This window comes from Macaca fascicularis, chromosome 3 (assembly GCF_037993035.2).
Source record: "Macaca fascicularis isolate 582-1 chromosome 3, T2T-MFA8v1.1".
Classification (NCBI taxonomy): Eukaryota; Metazoa; Chordata; class Mammalia; order Primates; family Cercopithecidae; genus Macaca; species Macaca fascicularis.
In genome coordinates this window covers 174,840,291-174,864,934 of record NC_088377.1, presented here as the reverse complement: position 1 = coordinate 174,864,934, position 24,644 = coordinate 174,840,291, and the positions used below count along the sequence as shown (strand labels likewise).

The following is a 24,644-nucleotide window of genomic DNA, read 5'->3' as shown; positions in this document are numbered from 1 at the left end:
TTAACATATTCTAGATACTTAAATCTCCATCAGATAAATGCCAATTTTTCCATGGAAAGGGACTCTTCATTGAATTGTCCATTATTTGCTCAGTTCTTTATTATGTCATTTCTTTTCTTCATTAATATGTAGGAAAGCTAAGCGGATGCTAATCATTTTTCTTTTAATGGGTTACTTGCTTTTGCCAACCTGTGCCTTGACTTTGCATTTTGTAAGTAAATGTTTTATATCTGATCACACACTTAAACTTAATGATCTAAATATAATAATTGTAATAGTAATCACATAGTACCTGCCCTAACTACGTCATAGGACTGTTGCATCATTTAAATGACATATTTTGCAAACTATAACTTACAAACTATGATTTTAAAAAAAAAAATCTCTCACAGAAAAGTCACCCACAGATTGCTGGCAAGACGGCCAAATAGGAACAGCTCCAGTTTGCAGCTCCCAGTGACATCGACACAGAAGAAGGCGGATTTCTGCATTTCCATCTGAGGTACCTGGTTCATCTGACTGAGACTGGTTGGACAGTGGGGCCGCCCACGGAGGGCGAGTTGAAGCAGGGTGGAATGTCGCCTCACCCGGGAAGCACAGGAGTAGAGGAATTCTCTCCCATACTCAAGAGAAGCTGTGAGGGACTGTGCCATGCCATGAGGAACAGTGCACTCCGGACCAGATACTGAACTTTTCCCACGGTCTTCGCAACCCACAGACTAGGAGATTCCCTCCGGTGCCTACACCACCAGGGTCCTGGGTTTCAAGCACAAAACTGGGCGGCCATTTGGGCAGACACGGAGCTAGCTGCAGTTTTTTTTTTCCAAACCCCAGTGATGCTTGGAACACCAGCAAGACAGAACTGTTCATTCCCCTGGAAAGGGGTGCTGAAGACAGGGAGCCAAGTGGTCTGGCTCGGTGGGTCCCACCCCACGGAGCACAGGAAATTTAAGATCCACTGGTTTGAAATTCTCGGTGCCAGCATAGCAGCAGTCTGAGATTAACCTGGGACACTTGAGCTTGGTGGGGAGAGGGGTGTCTGCCATTGCTGAGGCTTGAGTAGGAGGTTTTACCCTCACAGAGTAAATAAAGCCACCGCGAAGTTCCAAATGGGCGGAGTGCATGGCTCAGCAAGGCCACTGTGGCCAGACTGCCTCTCTAGATTCCTCCTCCCTGGGCAGGGCATCTCTGAAAGAAAGGCAGCAGCCCCAGTCAGGGGCTTACAGATGAAACCCCATCTCCCTGGAACAGAGCACCTGGGGGAAGGGGCAGCTGCGGGCACAGCTTCAGCAGACTTAAACGTCCCTGCCTGACGGCTCTGAAGAGAGCAGCGGATCTCCCAGCACAGCGTTCGAGCTCTGCTAAGGGTCAGACTGCCTCCTCAAGTGGGTGTCTGATCCCCGTATCTCCTGACTGGGAGACTCCTCCCAGTAGGGGCCGATAGACACCTCATACAGGAGGGCTCTGGCTGGCATCTGGCTGGTGCCCCTCTGGTATGAAGCCTCCAGAGGAAGGAACAGGCAGCAATCTTCGCTGTTCTGTAGGCTCTGCTGGTGACACCCAGGCAATCAGGGTCTGGACTAGCCCTCCAGCAAACTCCAGCAGACCTACAGCAGAGGGTCCTGACTGTTAGAAGGAAAACTAACACACAGAAATAGTATCGACATCAACAAAAAGGATGTCCACTCAGAGACCCTATCCGAAGGTCACCGACTTCAAAGACGAAAGGGAGATAAATCCACAAAGATGGGGAGAAACCAGTGCAAAACAGCTGAAAATTCCAAAAACCAGAGTACCTCCTCTCCTAAGGATCACAACTCCTCAGGAGCAAGGGACAAAACTGGACGGCGAATGAGTTTGACAAGTTGACAAAAGCAGGCTTCAGAAGGTCGGTAATAACAAACTTCTCCAAGTTAAAGGAGCATATTCTAACCCATTGCAAGGAAGCTAAAAACCTTGAAAAAAGGTTAGACAAATGGCTAACTAAAAGAACCAGTGTAGAGAAGAGCTTCAATGAACAGACAGAGCTGAAAATCACAGTACGAGAACTTTGTGAAGCATACACAAGTTTCAACAGCTGATTCGATCTAGCGGAAGAAAGGGTATCATTGAAGATCAAATTAATGAAATAAAGCAAGAAGACAAGATTAGAGAAAAAAGAGTGAAAAGAAATGAACAAAGCCTCCAAGAAATATGGGACCATGTGAAAAGACCAAATCTACGTTTGATTGGTGTAGCTGAAAGTGACGGGGAGAATGGAACCAACTGAGAAAACACTCTTCAGGATATTATCCAGAAGAACTTCCCCAACCTAGCAAGGCAGGCCAACATTCAAATTCAGGAAATACAGAGAGCACCACAAAGATACTCCTCAAGAAGAGCAACCCCAAGACACATAATCGTCAGATTCACCAAGGTTGAAATGAAATAAAAAATACTATCGGCAGCCAGAGACAAAGGCTGAGTTACCCACAAAGGGAAGCCCATCAGGCTAACAGCAGATCTCTGCAAAACCCATAAGCCAGAAAATAGTGGGGGCCGATATTCAATGTTCTTAAAGAAAAGAATTTTCAACCCAGAATTTCATATCTAGCCAAAGTAAGTTTCATAAACGAAGGCGAAATAAAATCCCTTACAGACAAGCAAATGCTGAGAGATTTTGTCACCACCAGGCCTGCCTTACAAGAGCTCCAGAAGGAAGCACTAAACATGGAAAGGAATAACCAGTACCAACCACTGCAAAAACATACCAAATTAACAATATTAACCTTAAATGTAAACAGGCTAAATGCCCCAATTAAAAGACACAGTCTGGCAAATTGGATAAAAAGTCAAGACCCAGCGAGTGGTGTGCTGTATTCAGGAAACCCATCTCATGTGCAAAGACACACACAGGCTCAAAATAAAAGGATGGAGGAATATCTACCAAGCAAATGGAAAGCGGAAAAAAAGCAGGGGTTGCAATCCTAGTCTCAGATAAAACAGACTTTAAACCAACAAAGATCAAACGAGACAAAGAAGGCCATTACATAATGGTAAAGGGATCAATTCAACAAGAAGAGCTAACTATCCTAAATATATACGGACCCAATACAGGAGCACTCAGATTCACAAAGCAAGTTCTTACGAAGAGACTTAGACTCCCACACAATAATAGTGGGAGACTTTAATACTCCACTATAAATAATTAGATCAACGAAACAGAAAATTAACAAGGATATTCAGGACTTGAACTCAGCTCTGGAACAAGCAGACCTAACAGACCTCTACAGAACTCTCCACCCCAAATCAACAGAATATACATTCTTCTCAGCACCTCACAGCACTTATTCTGAAATTGACCACACAATTGGAAGTGAAACACTCCTCAGTAAACGCAAAAGAATGGAAATCATAACAAACAGTATCTCAGACCACAGTGCAATCAAATTAGAACTCAGGATTAAGAAACTCACTTAAAACTGCACAACTACATGGAAACTGAAAAACCTGCTCCTGAATAACTACTGCGTAAGTAACAAAATTAAGGCAGAAAAAATTCTTTGAAACCAATGAGAACAAAGACACAATGTACCAGAATCTCTGGGATACATTTAAAGCAGAGTTTGGAGGGAAATTTATAGCACTAAATGCCCGCAAGAGAAAGCAGGAAAGATCAAAAATTGACAGTCTAACATCACAATTAAAAGAACTAGAGAAGCAAGAGCAAGCAAATTCAAAAGCTAGCAGAAGACAAGAAACAACTAAGATCCGAGCAGAACTAAAGGAGATAAAGGCACAAAAAACCCTTCAAAAAAATCAATGAATCCAGGAGCTGGTTTTTTGAAAAGATTAACAAAATAGATAGACCGCTAGCCAGGCTAATAAAGAAGAAAAGAGAGAAGAATCAAATATATGCAATAAAAAATCATAAAGGGGATATCACCACTGATCCCACAGAAATACAAACTACCATCAGAGAATACTATAAACACCTCTACGCAAATAAACTAGAATATCTAGAAGAAATGGATCAATTCCTGGACACATACACTCTCCTAAGTCTAAATCAAAAAGAAGTTGAGTCCCTGAAGAGACTAATAACCAGTTCTGAATTTGAGGCAGTAATAGCCTACCAACCAAAAAATGGCCAGGACCAGACGGATTCACAGCCAAATTCTACCAGAGGTACAAAGAGGAGCTGCTACCATTCCTTCTGAAACTATTCCAAACAATAGAAAAGAGGGAATCCTCCCTAACTCATTATGAGGCCAGCATCATCCTGATACCAAAACCTAGCAGAGACACAACAAAAAAAGAAAATTTCAGGCCAATATCCCTGATGAACATCAGTATGAAAATCCTCAATAAAATACTGGCAAACCAAGTCCGGCAGCACATCAAAAAGCTTATTCACCATGATCAAGTGGCCTTCATACCTGGGATGCAACGCTGGTTCAACATACGCAAATCAATAAATGTAATCCATCACATAAACAGAACCAATGACAAAAACCACATGATTATCTCAACAGATGCAAAAAAGGCCTTCAATAAAATTAAACACCCCTTCATGTTAAAAACTCTCAAGAAACAAGGTACTGATGGAACATATCTCAAAATAACAAGAGCTATTTATGACAAACCCACAGCCAGTATCCTACTGAATGGGCAAAAACTGGAAGCATTCCCTTTGAAAATCGGCACAAGACAAGGATGCCCTCTCTCACCACTCCTATTCAACATGGTGTTGGAAGTTCTGGCCAGGGCAATCAGGCAAGAGAAAGAAATAAAGGGTATTCAATTAGAAAAAGAGGAAGTACAAATTGTCTCTGTTTGCAGATGACATGACTGTATATTTACAAAACCCCACTGTCGCAGCCCAAGATCTCCTTAAGCTGATAAGCAACTTCAGCAAAGTCCCAGGATACAAAATCAATGTGCAAAAATCACAAGCATTTCTGTACACCAATAACAGACAAACAGCGAGCCAAATCATGAGTGAACTCCCATTCACAATTGCTACAAAGAGAATAAAATACTTAGGAATACAACTTAAAAAGGATGTGAAGGACCTCTTTGAGGAGAACTACAAACCACTGCTCAAGGAAATAAGAGAGGACACAAACAAATGGAAAAACATTCCATGCTCATGGATAGGAAGAATCAATATCGTGAAAATGGTCATACTGCCCCAAGTCATTTACAGATTCAATGCCATCCCCATCAAGCTACCATTGACTTTCTTCACAGAATTGGAAAAAAAAATTACTTTAAATTTCATATGGAACCAAAAAAGAGCCTGCATAGCCAAGACAATCCTAAGCAAAAAGAACAAAGCTGGAGGCATCACACTACCTGACTTCAAACTATACTACAAGGCTACACTAACCAAAACAGCATGGTACTGATACCAAAATAAGATATATAGACCAATGGAACAACAGAAGGCTCAGAAATAACACCACACATCTACAACCATCTGACCTTTCACAAATCTGACCACAACAAGCAATGGGGAAAGGATTCCCTATTTAATAAATGGTGCTGGGAAAACTGACTAGCCGTATGCAGAAAATTGAAACTGGATGCCTTCCTTACACCTTATACAAAAATTAACAAGGTGGATTAAAGACTTAAACATAAGACCTAAAACCATAAAAACCCTAGAAGAAAACCTGGGCAATACCATTCAGGACATAGGCATGGGTAAAGACTTCATGTCTAAAACATAAAAATCAAAGGCAACAAAAGCCAAAATTGATAAATGGGATCTAATTAAACTAAAGAGCTTCTGCACAGCAAAAGAAACTTTCATCATAGTGAACAGGCAACCTACAGAATGGGAGAAAATTTTTGCAATCTATTCATCTGACAAAGGGCTAATAACCAGAATCTACAAAGAACTTAAACAAATGTACAAGAAAAAAAAAAAAAAACCCCATCAAAAAGTGGGTGAAGGATATGAGCAGACACTTCTCAAAAGACATTTATGCAGCCAAAAGACCCATGAAAAAATGCTCATCATCACTGGTCATCAGAGAAATGCAAATCAAAACCACAATGAGATACCAACTCATGCCAGTTAGAATGGTGATCATTAACAATTCAGAAAACAACAGATGCTGGAGCAGATCTGGAGAAATAGGAACGCTTTTACATTGTTGGTGGGAGTGTAAATTAGTTCAACCATTGTGGAAGACAGTGTGGTGATTCCTCAAGGATCTGGAGCCAAAAATACCATTTGACCCTGCAATCCCATTACTGGGTATATACCCAAAGGATTATAAATCATTTCACCATAAAGACACATGCACATATATGTTTACTGCAGCACTATTCACAATAGCAAAGACTTGGAACCAACCCAAATGTCCATCAGTGATAGACTGGATAAAGAAAATGTGGCACATATACACCATGGAATACTATGCAGCCATAAAATAGGATGGATTCAGGTCTTCTAACACAAGAACAGAAAACCGAACACCTCATGTTCTCACTCATAAGTGGGAATTGAACAGTGAGAACATATGGACACGGGAGGGGAACACCACACACCGGGGCCTGTCGGAGTGAGGGGCTAGGGGAGGGATAGCATTAGAAGAAATACCTAATGTAGATGATGGGTTGATGGGTACAGCAAACCACTAGGGCACAGGTATACCTATGTAACAAAACTACACGTTCTGCACATGTACCCCAGAACATAAAGTATGATTTTAAAAAAATAGTCACCCACAACTCTACCTCAAAATAGGACTTGTGAAAAACGATTTGTTTAAAAGCAATCAGAATTCTCATTTAATTAATAATAACCTGAAAGTTCTTAGGAATCACTTCCAATCTTATTTTATGGTACCCCAATGGGAGAGCCATACTACCCAGGGATTCCCTACTGGAACTTCCTCTATAAAAGTGTCAATTCTAATGGATTACACCCTCAATCTTACTGTTTCACAAAATGAGAGAGGAGCTTTAAGAGCCTATGTTAAATTTCCTGCTGAAAACGGCTATTACTTTCTAGGCGGACTTGCAGAGCACTTCACAAATAGACTCTTAGGACTTACAGTTTATTATTAAGAATAAGACAAAATTCTTGCTTTTTATTATAGTATATTTCATCAGTCCCATAATTTTATATGTATTTAGTAACATTTTGTGCAGTTCTCTACATAATTTATATCTTCCTCATTTATACAATTCCCTTTAATAATGTGATCCAGATTAATAGAGTCCTAAAGACTAGACTGCAATGACTGAAAAAGATTTTGCTACATAATTTGAAGAAAGTCAAATTTTTACACTTGCTCCTAAAGATAATTTAAGTCACAAAATGGGCAGTGCAGAGTGTGGTAAGCAGAATTATGGTTGCCCAAAGACATCCATGCCCTAATCCCTAGAACCTGTGATTAGTCACATTGCAAAGGAGACTGCAGATGTGATTAAGGTTAAGGACCTTGAGATGGGAAGAGTAGCCAGAATTATCCAGGTGGAATCAATCTAATCACATGAGTCCTTAAAAAGAGGAAGGAAGCACAGACGAGTGGGTCAGAGAGAGGCAACGTGAGAAGAATGTGACCCATCGTTGCTGGTTTTGAAGATGGAGGAAGGAGACCATGAACCAAGGAATATGGTGGCCTCTAGGAGCCGGAAAGGCAAGGAAACAGGTTTTCCCCTAGAGCCTCCAAAAAGGAACACAGCCCTGCCAACACCTTGATTTTACTGCAATCAGATTTGTGTTAGACTTCTCACCTACAAAACTGTAAGATAATAAATGTATGTTGTTTAAGCCACTAAGTTTGCGTGAGTGGAAAATTAATACACAGAGGATACCTAGCTTGTTTTCAGCAAAACAAACTGGTTAGATGAGCATAGTCGAACCTGGCTCTGAGCTGAAATCACAACTACTTGTCAACTGTGTAAACTTTTATCAATTATTAACTTCCCTGTGCCTCAGTTTTCTCATCTGTAAAATGGGACTGACAATAAATTGTTATAAAATTGTTGTAAAGCACTTAAGACATGGCTTCACCATATACTAGGCACTAAACACATATTAACCTCTGCTATTATTGATTTTAATCAATAATATTTTTACCTTTTTTTGGTCATGCACAAAAAAAAAAAAAAAAGAACAAGATCAAGTCTTCAGAATAGTCAAGGAAATGAACTCATCTAAAAAGAAAGGTCTGGCCGGGCGCAGTGGCTCATGACTATAATCCAAACACTTTGGGAGGCCACGGTGGGCGATCACCTGAGGTCAGGAGTTTGAGACCAGCCCGGCTGACATAGTGAAACCCTGTCTCTACAGAAATTAGCAGGGCATGGTGATGCATGCCTGTAATCCCAGCTACTCAGGAGGCTGAGGCAGGAGAATCGCTTGAGCCCAGGAGGAGGAGGTTGCAGTGAGTCGAGATTGCACCACTCACTGCACTCCAGCTTGGGCCACAAGAGTGAAACACCGTCTCAAATAAATAAATAAATAAATAAAAGAAAGGTTTATACACATCTCTACCAGCAGTCCCCATAATGCTCCTAGCCCCAGTCAACTACCAAGCAGTCCTTCAACAGTAATTCCTAATAATACCAAAGTCAGAGTGTCACCATGAACTCCACTAGGTGATGAACGCAAACTCCAGACGCTGACAGATAAAGTGCCTATCAAAAAGTAAGGCCTATCATAGTAAAAATAACAGATGTAGCAAAATTAGCTTCTACTGAAATTTGCCATAATTGGTATATATCAGCTTATTTTATATTTATACAACACTTATTTGCAAAGCCTGCCCTGTCATTTCTTCATAAATAATTAAATTTTTTATTTCACTTGGCCACTGACTTGGCAACATTTACATAAATTAATATAACCAGGCTAAGCAGTAAGATTCACATTATAAAAAAGTAAAGATGTAACAATTGGTAATTTCCATGAAAGGCAGAGACAAAATACAAATCAAAGGTACAAATACATTTAGTTTCATATTTCAACAGTCTACAACACCTCAGAGCAGTGTTAAAACTCAAAAGCAACATTACATCAGAAAGAGGGAGAAAACAAAACCTTTCTAGCTCCAAGAAGAGACTGGAGTACAATCTATTGTATTTATTGTATAATAAAAATAAATGTTTGCAATTTTTAAAAATTTGGCTACTAATTAAACAAAGGAAAATTTATTATCAAATTCGATACTTCCCTGTAAGTTAAAGTAATAAACTTCAAGATTCCATGCCTAAATAACCCTAAAATAATTTTAAGTGGCATTTTAAAGGTAGCAAAATATGCTCCAACAATATATTAAGCTCTCAACAGAAATATTTCCAATTAGTTATACAAAATGTACTGACTTAATCCAAATTGTTTTTCTATTTTTTTCTACCTTTTCATTATTTCAAGCTCTACAGAACTAATAAGAACTATAAGAACTAATTTTTATCTGAAAAGACAATGATAATAAACACTACAATTTTGTTAAAATGCAATGAAGATTTTGGCTGCCACAAGAAGGCACTTGTGGGGCATCCCACAAAAGACATCCAGTCTTCTCCCCCAACCCAAAGTTATAAGAGCAGAGAAACTCTCTGCAGAGGTCCAGAAGGTCTCCAAGCCCAGTTGAGCTGAACCCTCTGCAAAAGCAAGTCTAAGACAATCCACAAGATTCCCCTAAATCTTTACATTCAAAGTATACCCTCCTGCCCTCAACCCTAAACATAACCCCAAAATGGCTTTGTCTTGTTCAATAAGATATTGGGTGTCTTCAAAGAAGAAAAAATAAGTTTATGGATATTTCCTCAAAGTGTGTTACAGGTATGACTATGTATGCACACGTGGATGTGTGCACATTTAGGAGTGGAGACGGCATAGGACAGAGGTCACACACTCAAAAGCTCCCAGGACCAGACATTGAATGTAATACATGAGATAACTGAGTAAAAGCTACTAGGAGTAATAAATATTATAGCACAAAGGAAAGCATATGCTCTATCAAAAAGCATTCAAACTCAACTTTAGAAAAACAGTGCTGGTCGCCCAGGTGTGGTGGCTCACGCCTGTAACGCCAGCACTTTGGGAGGCCAGGAGTTTGAGACCAGCCTGGCCAACATGGTGAAACCCTGTCCGTACTAAAAACACAAAAATCAGCTGGGCGTGGTGGCAGGCACCTGTTATCCCAGCTTCTTGTGAGGCCGAGGCAGGAGAATCCCTTGAACCCAGGAGATGGAGGTTGCAGAGAGCCAAAATTGTGCCACCGCACTCCAACCTGGCCAACAAAGCAAGATGAAAGAAAGGGGAGGGGAGAGGAGGGGACGGAGGAAGGGAGACGAAAGAGAGGGGAGACAAAAGAGAGGGGAGGGGAGGGGAGGGGAGGGGAGGGGAGGGGAGGGGAGGGGAGGGGAGGGGAGGGGAGGGGAGGGGAGGGAGGGAGGGGAGGGGAGGGAGGGAGGGAGGGAGGGAGGGAGGGAGGGAGGAAGGAAGGAAGGAAGGAAGGAAGGAAGGAAGGAAGGAAGGAAGGAAGGAAGGAAGGAAGGGAGGGCTGGTCCAATAAAACACAGATGCAGTTGGATTCAGCAGGCAGGCCAGGTTCAGCTGCCACTTTTCAACCCTGATAATGCAACAGACCAATGAATCACTGTACATCTTATTTGCTCTGAAGGTTGCAAAGGGCTCATCACAGGTTCCAGCACACTTACCTCAGGCCCACCCAGCCCAGCTTAGCCCCCAAAAAGCTCCTCCAGGTCTTTGCCTAGGAACTGAGGCATACTAAAAAGCTTAGTGGCTGAAGAATTAAATACTTACCACTTGAGCTTCCAGCAGTAGAATACTGAGAGGTATCAAGGAATTTTCGAGGAGTAGGGAGGTTTGTAACATCAATCAGAGGAACAGAAGCATCTTTCACAAGGGAGCTGAACGGGAAAAGAAGCACTAGTTACCACTTTCTCCAAAACCAACTGAAGTCCTCCCACTACATGCCCCACCCTTACCACTTTTGTTTTTATCATGAGTCCTCTTTACACTAGAACTTGAAACATCTGGATCTCCCCAGTATATTTTCAATAAAGAGGTGATTGTCACAGACAGGGGTATAAAAATGTATTGTAAGAGTTCTAAGTCCTTAAATTTTTATTTTGTCATTTCATTCAATGCTGTTTAAAAAATTAGCGTAGTGAATTCTGGATCACTGGATAACCACCTTGTAATAACACTATGCCAGGCAATTTCATTATCCTCCTTTGTATCTGTATTAAATATTAATTTATCAACAAAGAAAGATCAAATGACAACATGCCATGATACTGAATAAAGGTTTAACTAGTGTTTACGTATGTTTTTCAGGCTACAGTTTTTGACATATTCCAGAAGTTTACTACATTTAGTTTTCTTCAAAAGAGACTCATAAATTTCATGACGTTGATAATCACAATTAAAATGATTTAAGGATCTCAAACAGGTTAATTCAGTATTTGATTACCCATTTCACCTTTCCTAAGAAGGCCAAGCTCCTCATCTTAATAATTAACTTTAAATAAACTAATAAACTTTAAATAAACTAATAAATCAACTTCCTTCAAAATAAACACATTAATTTTAAATCACGAAAACTATAAAAATCAAAATTTCAAATTAATTCCCATCTCAAAGTACCTGTTAAGTGCAAGAATACAGGCAATGCCAAGCCAACTAAACTGTATGCCCTACTCTCAAGAAATGGAATCGTCTCGCCACACTATCTACAACAGAAGAGCCCCTCAGAGCCAAATCCAAGGGTAGGGAAGTCAAAGCCGTAATTCTCACTTTTTAGTACTGAAATACATCATCAGTAGCACTGGCTACGGAGAGCAGGCAAAGGAAGAGCAGGAAGAGACCACGCCCATAGGAAAGATTTCCTCAAATGGAAGGAAGGATTTGTGCAATTGGGAACAACATCTGCCCCCACCACAGCGATATATCCCCATCTCCCACCTACACTCCTTTTGGAACAAATGTGCTAGGTATGTGTGTATTTATAATCCAATAAAAAACAAACATGTTCTCTCAGAGAACTTTGAAAAATAAAGTTTGTTAGGTTCAAGTGATAATTTCGCACTGTGTTAAAGAGCGAAATTATCACTTAAGGTTTTATTCTTTTCATTGAGTGCAAATAATGTGGGAGCCACTGTCTTAGGCCTTGAGGATTGCTATGACAGTCATTAACTTCTCCCTTTTCACTTGTTACAAGGAACAAGGGAATCATTACTCAAACAATTCTTCAGCATCCATTATGTGCTTGGCACTGCGCTCAGTTCTGAGGATGTGAGTATGACTAAGATATGAACTAAACCAAACAGCATTATTTCCAAATGAGCTAAACCAAACAGCATATTTCCAATTGTTAAAATCACCCACAGGCTAATGTGAAAAGTGAAGTATGAGACATTAAAGTAACAGAAAGCATTTACCAGGAATTGAACTGGCATCCTCCCAACAACTCTTTTCCACCAATATAAACCTGTAAGTTCCCAGCCTAAACTATCTTAAGAAAATCCAACAGTCCTCAAATCCAATAACTTTTCATAATGGTTTATCTGTTTATAAAATAGATAATCGATTTGTCCGTTCTTTCATGTTTTATGACTTCTTGTGTCTTCTCTTTTTTCTCCACTTAATGACGTCATCCTCTTTCACCTGCATTCTACTCACAATTAGAAAACACTTCACAGGCTCCCCTAGGCCCTGGATACAGATGCCCAAAGACACAGAGAGCTCTTTCCACCATCTTTCCATGCCACCGTAATGGTGTGCATAAATGTCCTGTCTGCTGCTTTCAAGAGCATCGACAACGCCGAAAAGAGAGGCAAACACCTGGTTCTTACTAGACCTTGTTCCAAAGTCATTGTCTGGTGTCTTCATCAACTGTGACGACAAAGTATGGGTACGTGGGTGAATCTGAAATCACTGATGATCACAGAGCTGGAAAAATTGTTGTGAACCTCACAGTGTGACCAAGTTGTTGTGAACAAGTGTGATCAGCCCCAGATTTGACGTTCAACTCAAAGATCTAGAAAAATCTAGAAAAATCACAGAATAATCTGCTCCCATACCACCAGTTTGGTTTCATTGTACTGATTTAGCTCACATCATGGACCAAGAAGCAGCAACACAAAAACACACAGGAGAGAAAATCCTGGGGTTCTTCATCTAGCGATGTAATACATATTTACAAATAAAATGCTTCAATGGACAAATGAATAAAGTAAAATAAATGTTTTTTTTTTTTTTGAAACAGAGTCTCGCTCGGTCGCCCAGGCTGGAGGGCAATGGCCGGATCTCAGCTCACTGCAAGCTCCGCCTCCCGGGTTTACGCCATTCTCCTGCCTCAGCCTCCCGAGTAGCTGGGACTACAGGCGCCCGCCACCTCGCCCGGCTAGTTTTTTGTATTTTTTTAGTAGAGACGGGGTTTCACCATGTTAGCCAGGATGGTCTCGATTTCCTGACCTCGTGATCTGCCTGTCTCGGCCTCCCAAAGTGCTGGGACAATAAAATTTTTTTTAATTAAAAAAAAAGACACAGGTTTATGGTACTGCTGCAGAGTAAAAAAACTTCAACTTTAAATGACAGGAAAAATATAATACATTGTCTAAATATTTAAATATTTCTATAACAAAGTGGAGGAATTATTTTCAAAGCATAAACAAAAGTATCAATCAGCGGAGAAATTCAGTTATATAGCTGGAATACTGCCTGCCACACCTAATGATGAAAGAGTGCACACTGATATTTTTCAGTGCACACTGATATTTTTACATGTATTTATAACAGTACATACTTCTATGAACACAGATGTACATGCGAATCACTTTAGATTAAATCCTACAATTATTTTCTCAGTTTTAACCTAAAAACATATTTCAGTTAAATTTAGAGTGATAAACGACTTGCCATTTCAACTCTGAAAAACATAACCTGCTGATTTTATTATCAGAGCCAGAAGGGCCCTTGAACTCCATCAATAAACTTTTAGAAAGTCAATTTACTGCAAAACTATTTTCATACACTCATCTCTCTCTCTAAAATGTTCCCTTAGGCTTCAATTTTCTCCTTTGTGAGCACTAACCCAAAGGCAAGTAGCTCTGGAAATGACTTTAGATTTGCTCCTGCTGTTTTATGAAAGGACTTAGTCTCCAAAGTTCCAGAGAAAGGGGCACACCCACTCACTTTGTGACTACAGACATGAATGAAGCTCAGCAGAAGGTAGGCGCTATTGTAGAATATCGCATTAAATAGTATGGACCTCAGTTTCCATTTCACAACAGAGAAAAAGACCTCTTCTCACCACATATCAGAGATTAAGCTGAGAAGGGATTAATTAATACCTTCAAAGGGTTTTTAATCTCTCAGAGAAAGCATTTTTTGAAAACAAAAAATAAAATAAAAATTAGACTGTTCTTTTGGAAATATTGATAGTTATTTTTCATTTTAAATACATGATTACAATTTTTTAAATCCATTCAGAATCATTCATAACTGAGATCAAAAGACAGCTGATATACAGTAAATCCCTGCCAGTATAAAACAGTCCACCCAAAATTACCAATTATATATTGTGACCGAATGCATTTTGCCATTTAATAGCAACATGGTAGAGGACAAGAAAAGTATACAACAAATTAAACCAAAAACAAGCAACAACAACCACTGCCACTGTAACCTCAAGAACTTCCTGGCCATGAACCAACCATCCAACTAGTAAAGATCTGCTTCTAAATGTTAGATTTCAAAATTTCACGACATGGAAACAGTTTTTTAAGAGGGGTTAGAAGTGCTGACAGCTTATTAAACATCTACTTTTTAATTATAACATATTTCTGTTCCTTCATTTAGCAATAAATGGGTTCAACTACGTACAAAATTTACAACTGCGACTCATTTGGTTGATTTTGTGAAACTAAAAAATGACAGAGATGAGTTGAACTTTAAGTTGTAAATCGAATTAACTGACATATTCAATTCTTAACCAGAACAGCTGGCACAGTACCTGTCAAAGAGCAAGTGCTCATAAAATTTTGTTAAATCAAACTGAGCTGAGAAATATCTGTCAAAAATAATGTGCCCTTAGTAAGAAGATTTAACTAAATAATGAAACAGGAATGGCTGGCATAGTAATTCTCAATAGTTCTAAGATCTGGTGGAACACTCAGAAAGAATAATGAATGATTTAGAGGGTATAAAAGTAAAAATGAGCCATCGTTTCAAATGACAGACCAAGGGTGAAGACATGGTAACAGAAAATAAAGTGAAGCTAAAAATTTAAAATCTAAGCAAAGAGGGAAAAAAAAAAAAACAAACACTGAAAGATAAAAGGAAAACCAACATATGTGAACAGAAAAAAAAAATCTTTAGAAGACAAAATAGGGAACAAATACAATGGAGTCAAGAACGTTCTTTACATGCCCAGAGACAAATACGGACACCAAATTTTCTCTTCCATGAGCTAGAGGATGTCCAGGATGGCTGAGGAAGCAAGGTTAAACCAAGTATTAATCCAAGAGATCATGCAATAAATAAAAGAATTACTTTTAAACAACTTTTTAATTTTATCTGATTATAAGGGTGTAAATTCTTTCTAGAAAATATAAAAAAAAAAAAATCCATTCACATCATTTTGGTATATTGCCTTCCAAAACATCTTATAGAAAGGAGCATCAAGGCCAAGCACAGTGGTACGCCTGTTACTTAAGAGGCTGAGGTGCAAGGATTGCCTGAAAAAAAATTTAAAAATGAGTCTCTGTCTCTCCATCCACCCCCAACATCGCACACCACAAAAATGGCACACATGCTCCTTTTTCAACATTCTTTGATCATCCTGCATAGTTTTGAATTCTAGTTTTTCCCTTCAAGCATATAGCCTAAGCATTTTCCCATTTCATTTTTAAAAATCTTCAAAAGGATCATCAGTAATTGTATTATTTTTTAAAAACATGCTCATGATGTACACAGGAAATAAAAGAATTTCAACTTCCCTATTCCCCACCTCACATTTCCATTTCTCACAAGTAATTCCTTTTGCCAGTGTTTTGACATTATCTGTCTGGACATTTTCTATACACATACAAATATTTATACCAACATATAAAGTATACATATTTAAGTTTCTATCCTTTCAATCTTTCACAAATAGGTTCATACTATCTATGCTATTTTTCAATTTGCTTTTGGGACCCAAAAATGCACCTTAGAAACCTTTCCATATCAGCACATAGAGACTATCATCATTCAAGTTCTATAATTACATGGTATCAATATACCATACTCCTCTTGATGAACATTTAAGCTGCATATTTTTGTTGTTCTTACCAACAATGTCACAATGAATATCTTGTTACATATATTTTTATGAAATGGTACTGTTTTTGTAGGAGGTAGATCTAGAAACAAAATTCCCTGGACAAAGAATATGCAAATTTATTTTCCAAAAAGGCATACTGGTTATTCCACCATCAAGAGAAAGGTATGCATTTCCGCCATCTTTGCCATTATAACATGCTATCAATGTCTTTGAACAAAAAATTGCATTTAATTTTTCAAGTGTATTTCTCTGACTACTCATGATATGGAACAATCTTATGTTTATTAGCCATTTGTATTTTTAATCTATGAACAGTCTATATCCCTTTTTACTAAGCTTACAAATATCTGCATGCTTTAGATATTAAAGCATTATATGACATACATATATTTTCTCAGAGTGTAGTTTATCCTCTGACTCCGTTTTACTAAAGGTAAGTTTTGGGTTTTTAAATGGCTAAACCATTTAATATATTTCTTTATGTCTTCTGATATGCTTGGAAAAGGCTCCTCCACACATATCCTTCTATAAGTTTTTCTAATGCTAATACAGTGTTATGTGATTTTTACATCTGGCTGAATTATTTGTACATAAGAGGTAGGCATCTAAATTTATTTTCTTCAAATCAACAGTCAATTGTCTGAACACTATATATTAAATAGCCTTCATTACCCCCAGCTGACTTGAACTATTGTTCAAAAATACCAAAGTCCATAGATCCTGGGGTCTATTTCTCAACTCTACTTTGTCTCACCCATCTGATTTTCTATTTGCATGTCTGTACTGTTTGCTTTTTGAAAAAAAATTTGTTTTTGCATGTCTGTGCTGTTTTGACTAAAACAGTTTTACAATATGCTTTGATATCACATAAGAAATGCCCCCCTCATAACCTCCCTTCACAATTCTTTTAAACAATTCTTACGCATGTATTCATCCATGTGAACTGTAGATTTCATTTGACAGTTTCAAAATTTTCAACTGGAATTTAACTGGAACTGACATCTTCATGAGCTAAGAACAAGGACAGTCTCACCATTTATTTGTTTCATTTCCTCCAAATAAAATATTTATTATTTTTTGTATGTGAGCATGTACCTTTCTTTCATTTGTCAATTCTACTGCCTATTTTCTACTTCGAAAATGTCTAGTAGTCTTTATACGTAAGTGCCTTCATGTGATTTCCTTTGTTTTCTCCCGCAGTAGAAATTTGTTGGGTGTTTGTTTTGGGTACCAAATAGCTGAACAGTCCATCCCCACTGACTGCATCAAAGCAAAAAGAAGGCCCCACTTCCTACTATGGAAGCTGAAGGAGGCCAGGCATTACCAGGCTCAGCAAATTGGATGCTTGAATCCAGAACTTTGAATCTTGAAGAGATAAAGGAAAGATGCAGGGACATTTAGAGATCATTTACAGAAGAGTTTAAAATCCAGCTATTGTGGGCAGGGTGCCAGCAAAAATAGCAACCCAAACAGACCCTTCCTGTGGCTTGTCTAAGACTGTGTGTGCTCAGCTGCTTAATCTCCGTTGGTTCCTACTGGGTTTTAGAGCCTGATTATACAGACTTCCCATCGATTCCGTGAACAACCTGATAACTTTCCAATAAATTCTTTTCCTATTTTAGTTACCCAGACTGATTTCCTCTATTTGCAATCAAGAATCTTGGCATATAATGAAACCATTTAACCATTTTTTGTTTTTCTGTCATCAACAGAGGACCTTGAAGGACACAATGTTATTCTAGGACCTTCTGCACATCATTTCACTTAAAGTTACAGCTTCATTTCACTTAAAGTCACAGTTTCCAAGTACCTATTGAGAGCATTAAGTGAGAATTTACTGTGCAGGCAGATTCAGGGTTCAGTACTATCTGTAGGTACCTACTGTGGGTCTTGGAACATATCCCCCGCTGACAAAGTAGGGCAGCAGTACAATATCCTTTGTAATACAAAACATTTTTACTTGTCTTCTCTATTCATTTTTAAATATAAAAATCTTTAAATATACATATCTAGATCAATAAAAACAAAATTAAACATTTTCTCTAACTATTAAAGTCCAAAACAAAACTTCACCCCTCATCTTAAGCAAGAATTCAGCATTCTTTTCTCCTACCTATCCAAATTTCCTAGTCACTATTAACTGAGTAAAAAGGGATATAAATTCTGTTTACTATTAGAGAGTACTCCTTGACTACATAGACCTTTTTTTGTTTGTTTTTTGAGATAGAGTCTTGTTCTGTCACCCAGGCTGGAATATAGTGGCGTAATCTCGGCTCAATGCAACCTCCACTTCCTGGGTTCAAGTGATTCTCCTGCCTCAGCCTCCCAAGTAGCTGGGACGACAGGCACGTACCACCATGCCTGGCTAACTTATATTTTTAGTAGAGATGGGGTTTTACCATGTTGACCAGGCTGGTCTCAAACTCCTGACCTCAAGTGATCCTCCCGCCTCGGACTCCCAAAGTTTATTACAGGCATGAGCCATCACGCCTGGCCAACATTTTTTTCAACAATGGTTTTTAGCTGATATTCTCAATCTTGCAAAAATATATTTTTCAGTTACTTACAAATATACATGTACATATTTAACGGTATGTGGCCCTCAAAGTTGTTTCAAACTACTTACAACTTTATTGTTCTCTGGTTGTAATTTTGACGTATGTCTTACAGTTTACCTCTGAGAATTTTGCTCAGAAAAAGAATATTAATGATTTTTTTATTATAAATTCATATCTGAGAATGTCTCTCTGTCACCTACACATATCAATGTCCCCTTGGCTGGGCAGAGAAGTCTTTGATCCCAACTCTTCTCCATTCAGCTTTATAGACTTTGTTCTATTGTCTTCTGGCATTAGTATTCAGCAAATCCTGGTGAGCCTGATTTTTGCTCCTTTCTGTGTAACTGAACTGGTTTTAAGTGTATAAAAAGAATACCAAATAATAGTGGTCTGGGTAAAACAAAACTTCCTCTCATATTAAAGAAGTACCCCATCCAGGGCTAGAAAAGAGGTTCAAGGTGATCATGGAATTTCGGATGTGGCTTCTATCCTCAAGGTCACCTTGTGTCTAGGATGGCTTGATGGCACCAATCTATGTCCCAGATACAAAGTAAAGAAAGGCAAATGAGGGGTAAAAGAGTGAGCATACCAGTTTAATTGGTATCTTTGAAAAACTAATGACCTCCCCATTCAACAGCTTGCAAACTGAAGTCCCACTAATCGCCCTCTAGCTATATGGTAGGATGGAAAATGCAGCCTTTTAGCTGGGCCTATAGCCACCAGGAATGAAATAAAGATTGTCATTAAAAATGAAGGGAAGGATGGATATTGGGTGGGCAAATAATTATCTCTATCACTTCAGATCACATAATATTTCTTCCTGGTGCTTATAAAATTTGTTTTTGAAAATCATAAAAATTTCCAGATTATATCAAAGAGTAACTTTTTTTATTAAGTTTTTTATTAATTTTACCTTAAATTCTTTCAACTTGCAGACTTGTTTTTCTGTTTAAGTGGGTTTCTTTATTTATACTCTAATTATTGCTTCTGATCCCCTGAGTTCACTCCTACTGCCATAATAAAGTAACACAGACTGGATAGCTTAGACAACAGAAATTTACTTTCTCACAGTTCTGCAGGCTGGAAGTCTGTGATCAAGGTGCGGGCGTGGTTGGTTTCTTCTGAGACCTCTCTCCTTTGCTTGTAGGTAACCATCTTCTCCCTGTGTCTTCACATGGTCTTCCCTCCAAGTGTGTCAAATTTCCTTTTTATAAGGACATCAGTCCAACTGGATTAGGGCCCACACTAATGACCTCATTTCAACTTAAGTTACTTCCTAAAAGACCCTATTTCCAAATACAGTCATATTCTGAGGTACTGGGGGATTAGGATTTCAATATATGAATTTTAGGGGGAATATAATTCAGCCCCAAACACTATCATTTTAGTGTGATCCTCTGGAAACCCTAAAATCACTGGATTGGCCACTGTTCATCTTCCATATTTATCATCTTCCTTTTGGCATCTTGTCTTTTTCCTCTTCATCATGAGAAAAGTTTTCCCTTCACATCAGTTATTCAGATCTTCTCTCTAAAGTTTTAAAGACTTAAATTTCCCTACTTCATTTTGGTTTCCTTACATGTTTTTCATGTTTTAGTTAGCTCTGTTAGCACCTCTCCTTACTCTGTTCTTGTAACTCCTGGTTACTGTTTTCATATAAGCTATGCGCCTGCTGCATACAACCACAAAATCTCAATAACGTTCAACAATAAGCATATATTTTGGTGGTTGGTTGATGCAGGCTAGGCAGGTCTGCTGATCTTCAGTAAGTTTCATGTGTCTCTCGCCCTTCTCCTGGGACCAACAGCAAGACAATGGCAGAAGCATGAGAGGCCACACTCAACAGCATAAGCACGTTTGAAGCCCCTGCTTGTGTCATGTACCCTAATGATGGCAAAAGCCAAAGCCCCAAAACCAAAGGGTAGGAAATACTCCTCTCCTACTAAAGTAAAGGGGAAAGGAGTGATTATTCTGAATAGTCTACTACATCGTGTTTCTTGTATTTTTTGAGAAACTTTGAGCTTAAGTCTCTTAAATGTTTCTTGCTTGCTTTACATAAATTTTTTTTAAATAAATGTTCTTCCTCTGAGACCTCAAAATAATGCTCATGTTCCCTTATAATATAGAATATTTTCACAGGACTCATAGTGATTCTATTACTTAACCTTGTATGGGAAGAAATCTCTTCAGATCTGCTATTTATCACCAGGCATTGTAGAAAGAATTCCTTAGCACTTCCCCTACCCACCACTTCACTCTCTGCTGAGGTACTGACAGATACCGTACTCAGAGCTAGCCTTGAAGTTATGTCTCAGGTACATATCAAATCTGTGTGCCTGGCAGAAGTTTTTCTAGTGCCCATCTGCAGAAAAGAGGTAGAAACTTCTCTTTCTCTGTCAGGGTCTCTGATTAAACTGAAGCATCACACGCAAATTTGGCATTTTTTGTTCAAACAGGGTAAGAAAGACTTCATTCCCAGCGTGCACTGATTCCAGTACTCTTCTTGTCTATATCTGAATGAAAAAGCGTCAACATGTATATTTCAGTAGACAGTGCTAAAATGCCCTCTGAAAAGATCTATTCTAAAGAAATGTTGGAAGGACATGTACTATGCACAGCTGTCTAACATGTTAAAAACTCCAATGTTCTATCATCTTAAGATCTAGTCTTATTCCCTACCAGGCCTCTACTAACCTAATGAATTTCTTGAGACTACCCAGGCCATTAAATATAAGGCTATGCTACAGCTAACCAAGGAATAAAGGTGTTCTCTCTGAACCTTTCCTTAACTATTCCAGAAAAAGGACAACCTAAAGCTGAACATAACCCTAAGTAACAAAGAATCTTATTCAATCAATACATCTATATTTCTTTTTGTCATTTTTTTTTTAAGAGACAGGGTCTCTGTCTCTGTCACCCAGGCTAGAATACAGTGGAGAAATCAGAGCTCACTGCAGCTCAAACTCCTGGGCTCAAGCCATCCTCTCATCTCAGCCTCTGGAGTAGCTGGGATTACAGGTGCACACCACTATACCCAGCTAATTTTGGCCTTTTTTTTGTAGAGACAGGGTCTTGCTCTGTTGTCCAGGCTGGTCTTGAACTCCTGGGCACAAGCAATCCTTCCACCTCGGCCTTTCAAAGTGCTGGGATTACAAGCGTAAGCCACTGCACCCAGCCAATATATCCACATTTCTTAATTAGGCTGACTTCACAGTCCAATTTAAGAATTTTTCAACTTCCTTCTGAGATGTACCAATGTCTCTGATCCAGAATATGAGACCCACAGTAAATTATTCTTATATATCCTCACAGAAAAGGACCATAATGAATGTAGAATGAATGAATGAACAAACTTCAAATGTCAGCCTCTCAGAACAGGGAATATTTGCTATTATAAAACCATCCTGAAGTTTCAGAGACAGTACACTAAAGGAAAAATAAACTACAACAACATTCTGGAAAACAAAAAATATTCCTTGTAATCCTGCACTGCCACAAGACACTTATAGCAAAGAGCCTCTTTAACCTCATTTTCCCCTTTTCCTTGTTACGCTGCACAACTCGGCTAGTCGATTTGATGTACAGGTGCCGGTGTAGTTCATCTATGAGAACCAAATGGAGGTTCATCTTCTTGCTGTGAAGCTCTAGTCGAAGGTCACTCAGTCCTTCCACCTGGAGCAGGGGGCCCTCCAAAGACTCAACTGCTGACACCTGAAAAGAGAAAAAAAAAGAAAGACAATTAAGTACAACTTAATAACCTGGCAATATTATAAATAAGAAAGACGTCTTAAAAAGATACTAACAAAAGGGAGCTTACGAGAACTTTATCAGCATATCCAAGACTTTGCAGAGTATAATGTGGCTAGGGGAGAGTTTTTCTCACCTTAGATAATGATAAAACAGTCTTGACAAAGATAAACATGAAAGCATACACAGCACCACAGCAAACTATTTATGCCCACACACGCCCATCAATGGACACATGTAAAGAGACCTCCCTATTTAAATGATACTATCATTCACATTCTCACAGGAATCCCATGTACTAATGGTTTAATCAACTTTTACTCAAAGTTAGCTTTTTTAAACTAAGGCTTTAAAAAAAGCACACTATATAAATGTTTTAAAAAGAACTTGTTCTCACAGCAATCATGACTCTTTATGCTTACCAAGAGTCGGGCTCTCTCTCACTCTTTTTCAAATACACATCACACAGAGGTAAATACATTTTTTTACATGAATGCTACAAGTGGACAATAGTAGTCATCACTTCTCCTTGTCCTGAGTCAGTTTAATAGAAGAAATGGGAAATGAACGGTGACTGGAAGACATAACATAAAGAGGAAGATACTCCTGGTGCAAAGTGGTTTGGGAGATTTTCAAGGCAAAAGGACTGGATAAATCAAACTGGTATAGGAATGCCTACAATAAATGGAGAACATGAAGGCTTCAGGGAACCTGGAACAACCAACTCACTTTGAAACGCAAAGTGACATCTGCAAAGGGGAAAAAAAAAAAAAAAAGACAGCATGCATGATATGATCCCATTTATTCATGTACACAAAATTATGTTTGTTTTTATGTATAAAGATCTTGTATCTTTTCAAAGAAAAAAACTTAAAGAGCACACTCTAGGTGCTATTCTTTGAGAGAAAATAGAAATGACAGGATGAGCTTAGAGGGAAAGAACACAAGTGAGCTCCCTCAGGGATGAAATGCTATGTGTGTTACTCCCTGCGTAGGTTATACTAAATATCTGTAACAAGTACAGATAAAGGAAGTAACTAATGATACTTCAGGGTAAAGCCCTTAAACATAATTCTGGATGCAAACACGCTCCTAAAGAATGAACCATTTACACTAAAACAATAGGTAATTAAAGCCGTGAAACACACTGGTGATCAAAAATGTTGATCACACATCTACAGCAGTCTAAGGAGTCATTTAGGAGTTTGTGGACAGTGAAGAAAGAAATCTTTGTAGCTGCCCAATATAAACCAGCCTGAAATGGTAAAGAAAATGTGATGGCTTACCCACAACCACATCACTTGTTTTGTGATGTGCTATAATCAAATGTCAGTAGCAAATAAGTTTCCTTAAGTTAACCAAGAGAGAATCAAGGAATGTAAGAGTGACAAGCCCTGGGCCAGCTCTGCCCTCTGAAGCCTGCCAGTTCATTTTCACGCTGACTTGCAACTGCCCTGCTATGAGAGCCCCTGGGCCCAGAGCAAGCTGCCAGCAATTCCAAATGGAAAGGCAGCCTCACAAAATGACCACAGTGTCCCCAAGGAGGAAAAAACAACAACAAATTCATTTACACTTATGCCCTAAAATGGATTTTAACTCGGGTCTCTAGCAGAGAAAAGAGGATGCATTAACCTCCAGTGACACTGAGATCCAGAAAATGAAAAATAATTTGGTAAACCACTGGCCCATCATGTAGCCTTATCCCTTAAGGTAATTAAATCCAGCTGAGATATTTAAGCTTAAAAACCACCCACTGCACATCCACACTTGATTTGTTTGTAGGAATTTACATGAAGATTTTTAACCCAAACAGTACATGTTCCAAATACAGAATTTTATGACAAGTGTCAACTTTCAAAGCCACCTAATTAAATTAAAAGTAAAAATTCAGGTAAAACACTTAGCGCAGTGCCTGGTACCTCCTCAATGCTTACTGAAATTATTTTTAAGAGTACCTATTTATTCCATGAGTAAAGAAACCTCAGAGGGTATTCCCAACATGTTTTAGTGAAGCAATTTCAGTAAGTGTTCCTTCCTT

The 24,644-nt window shown here is 38.7% G+C and overlaps 1 protein-coding gene across 4 annotated transcripts in view; it reads right to left on the bottom strand.

Moving 5' to 3' along the window:
• EXOC4 (exocyst complex component 4) overlaps positions 1-24,644 on the bottom strand; it is an 825,737-nt gene that overhangs the window by 742,208 nt on the left and 58,885 nt on the right. For all 4 annotated transcript variants that reach the window (XR_012432868.1, XR_001489711.4, XM_045387459.2 and 1 more), the window contains 2 exons: positions 22,386-22,570; positions 10,775-10,881 (listed from right to left, as the gene is read on the bottom strand). Coding sequence is in view for 2 of the 4 variants with exons in the window: in XM_045387459.2 (XP_045243394.2) it covers positions 10,775-10,881; positions 22,386-22,570 (292 nt within the window). In the remaining 2 variants the exon portion in view is untranslated. The remainder of the gene's footprint in view (positions 1-10,774; positions 10,882-22,385; positions 22,571-24,644) is intronic.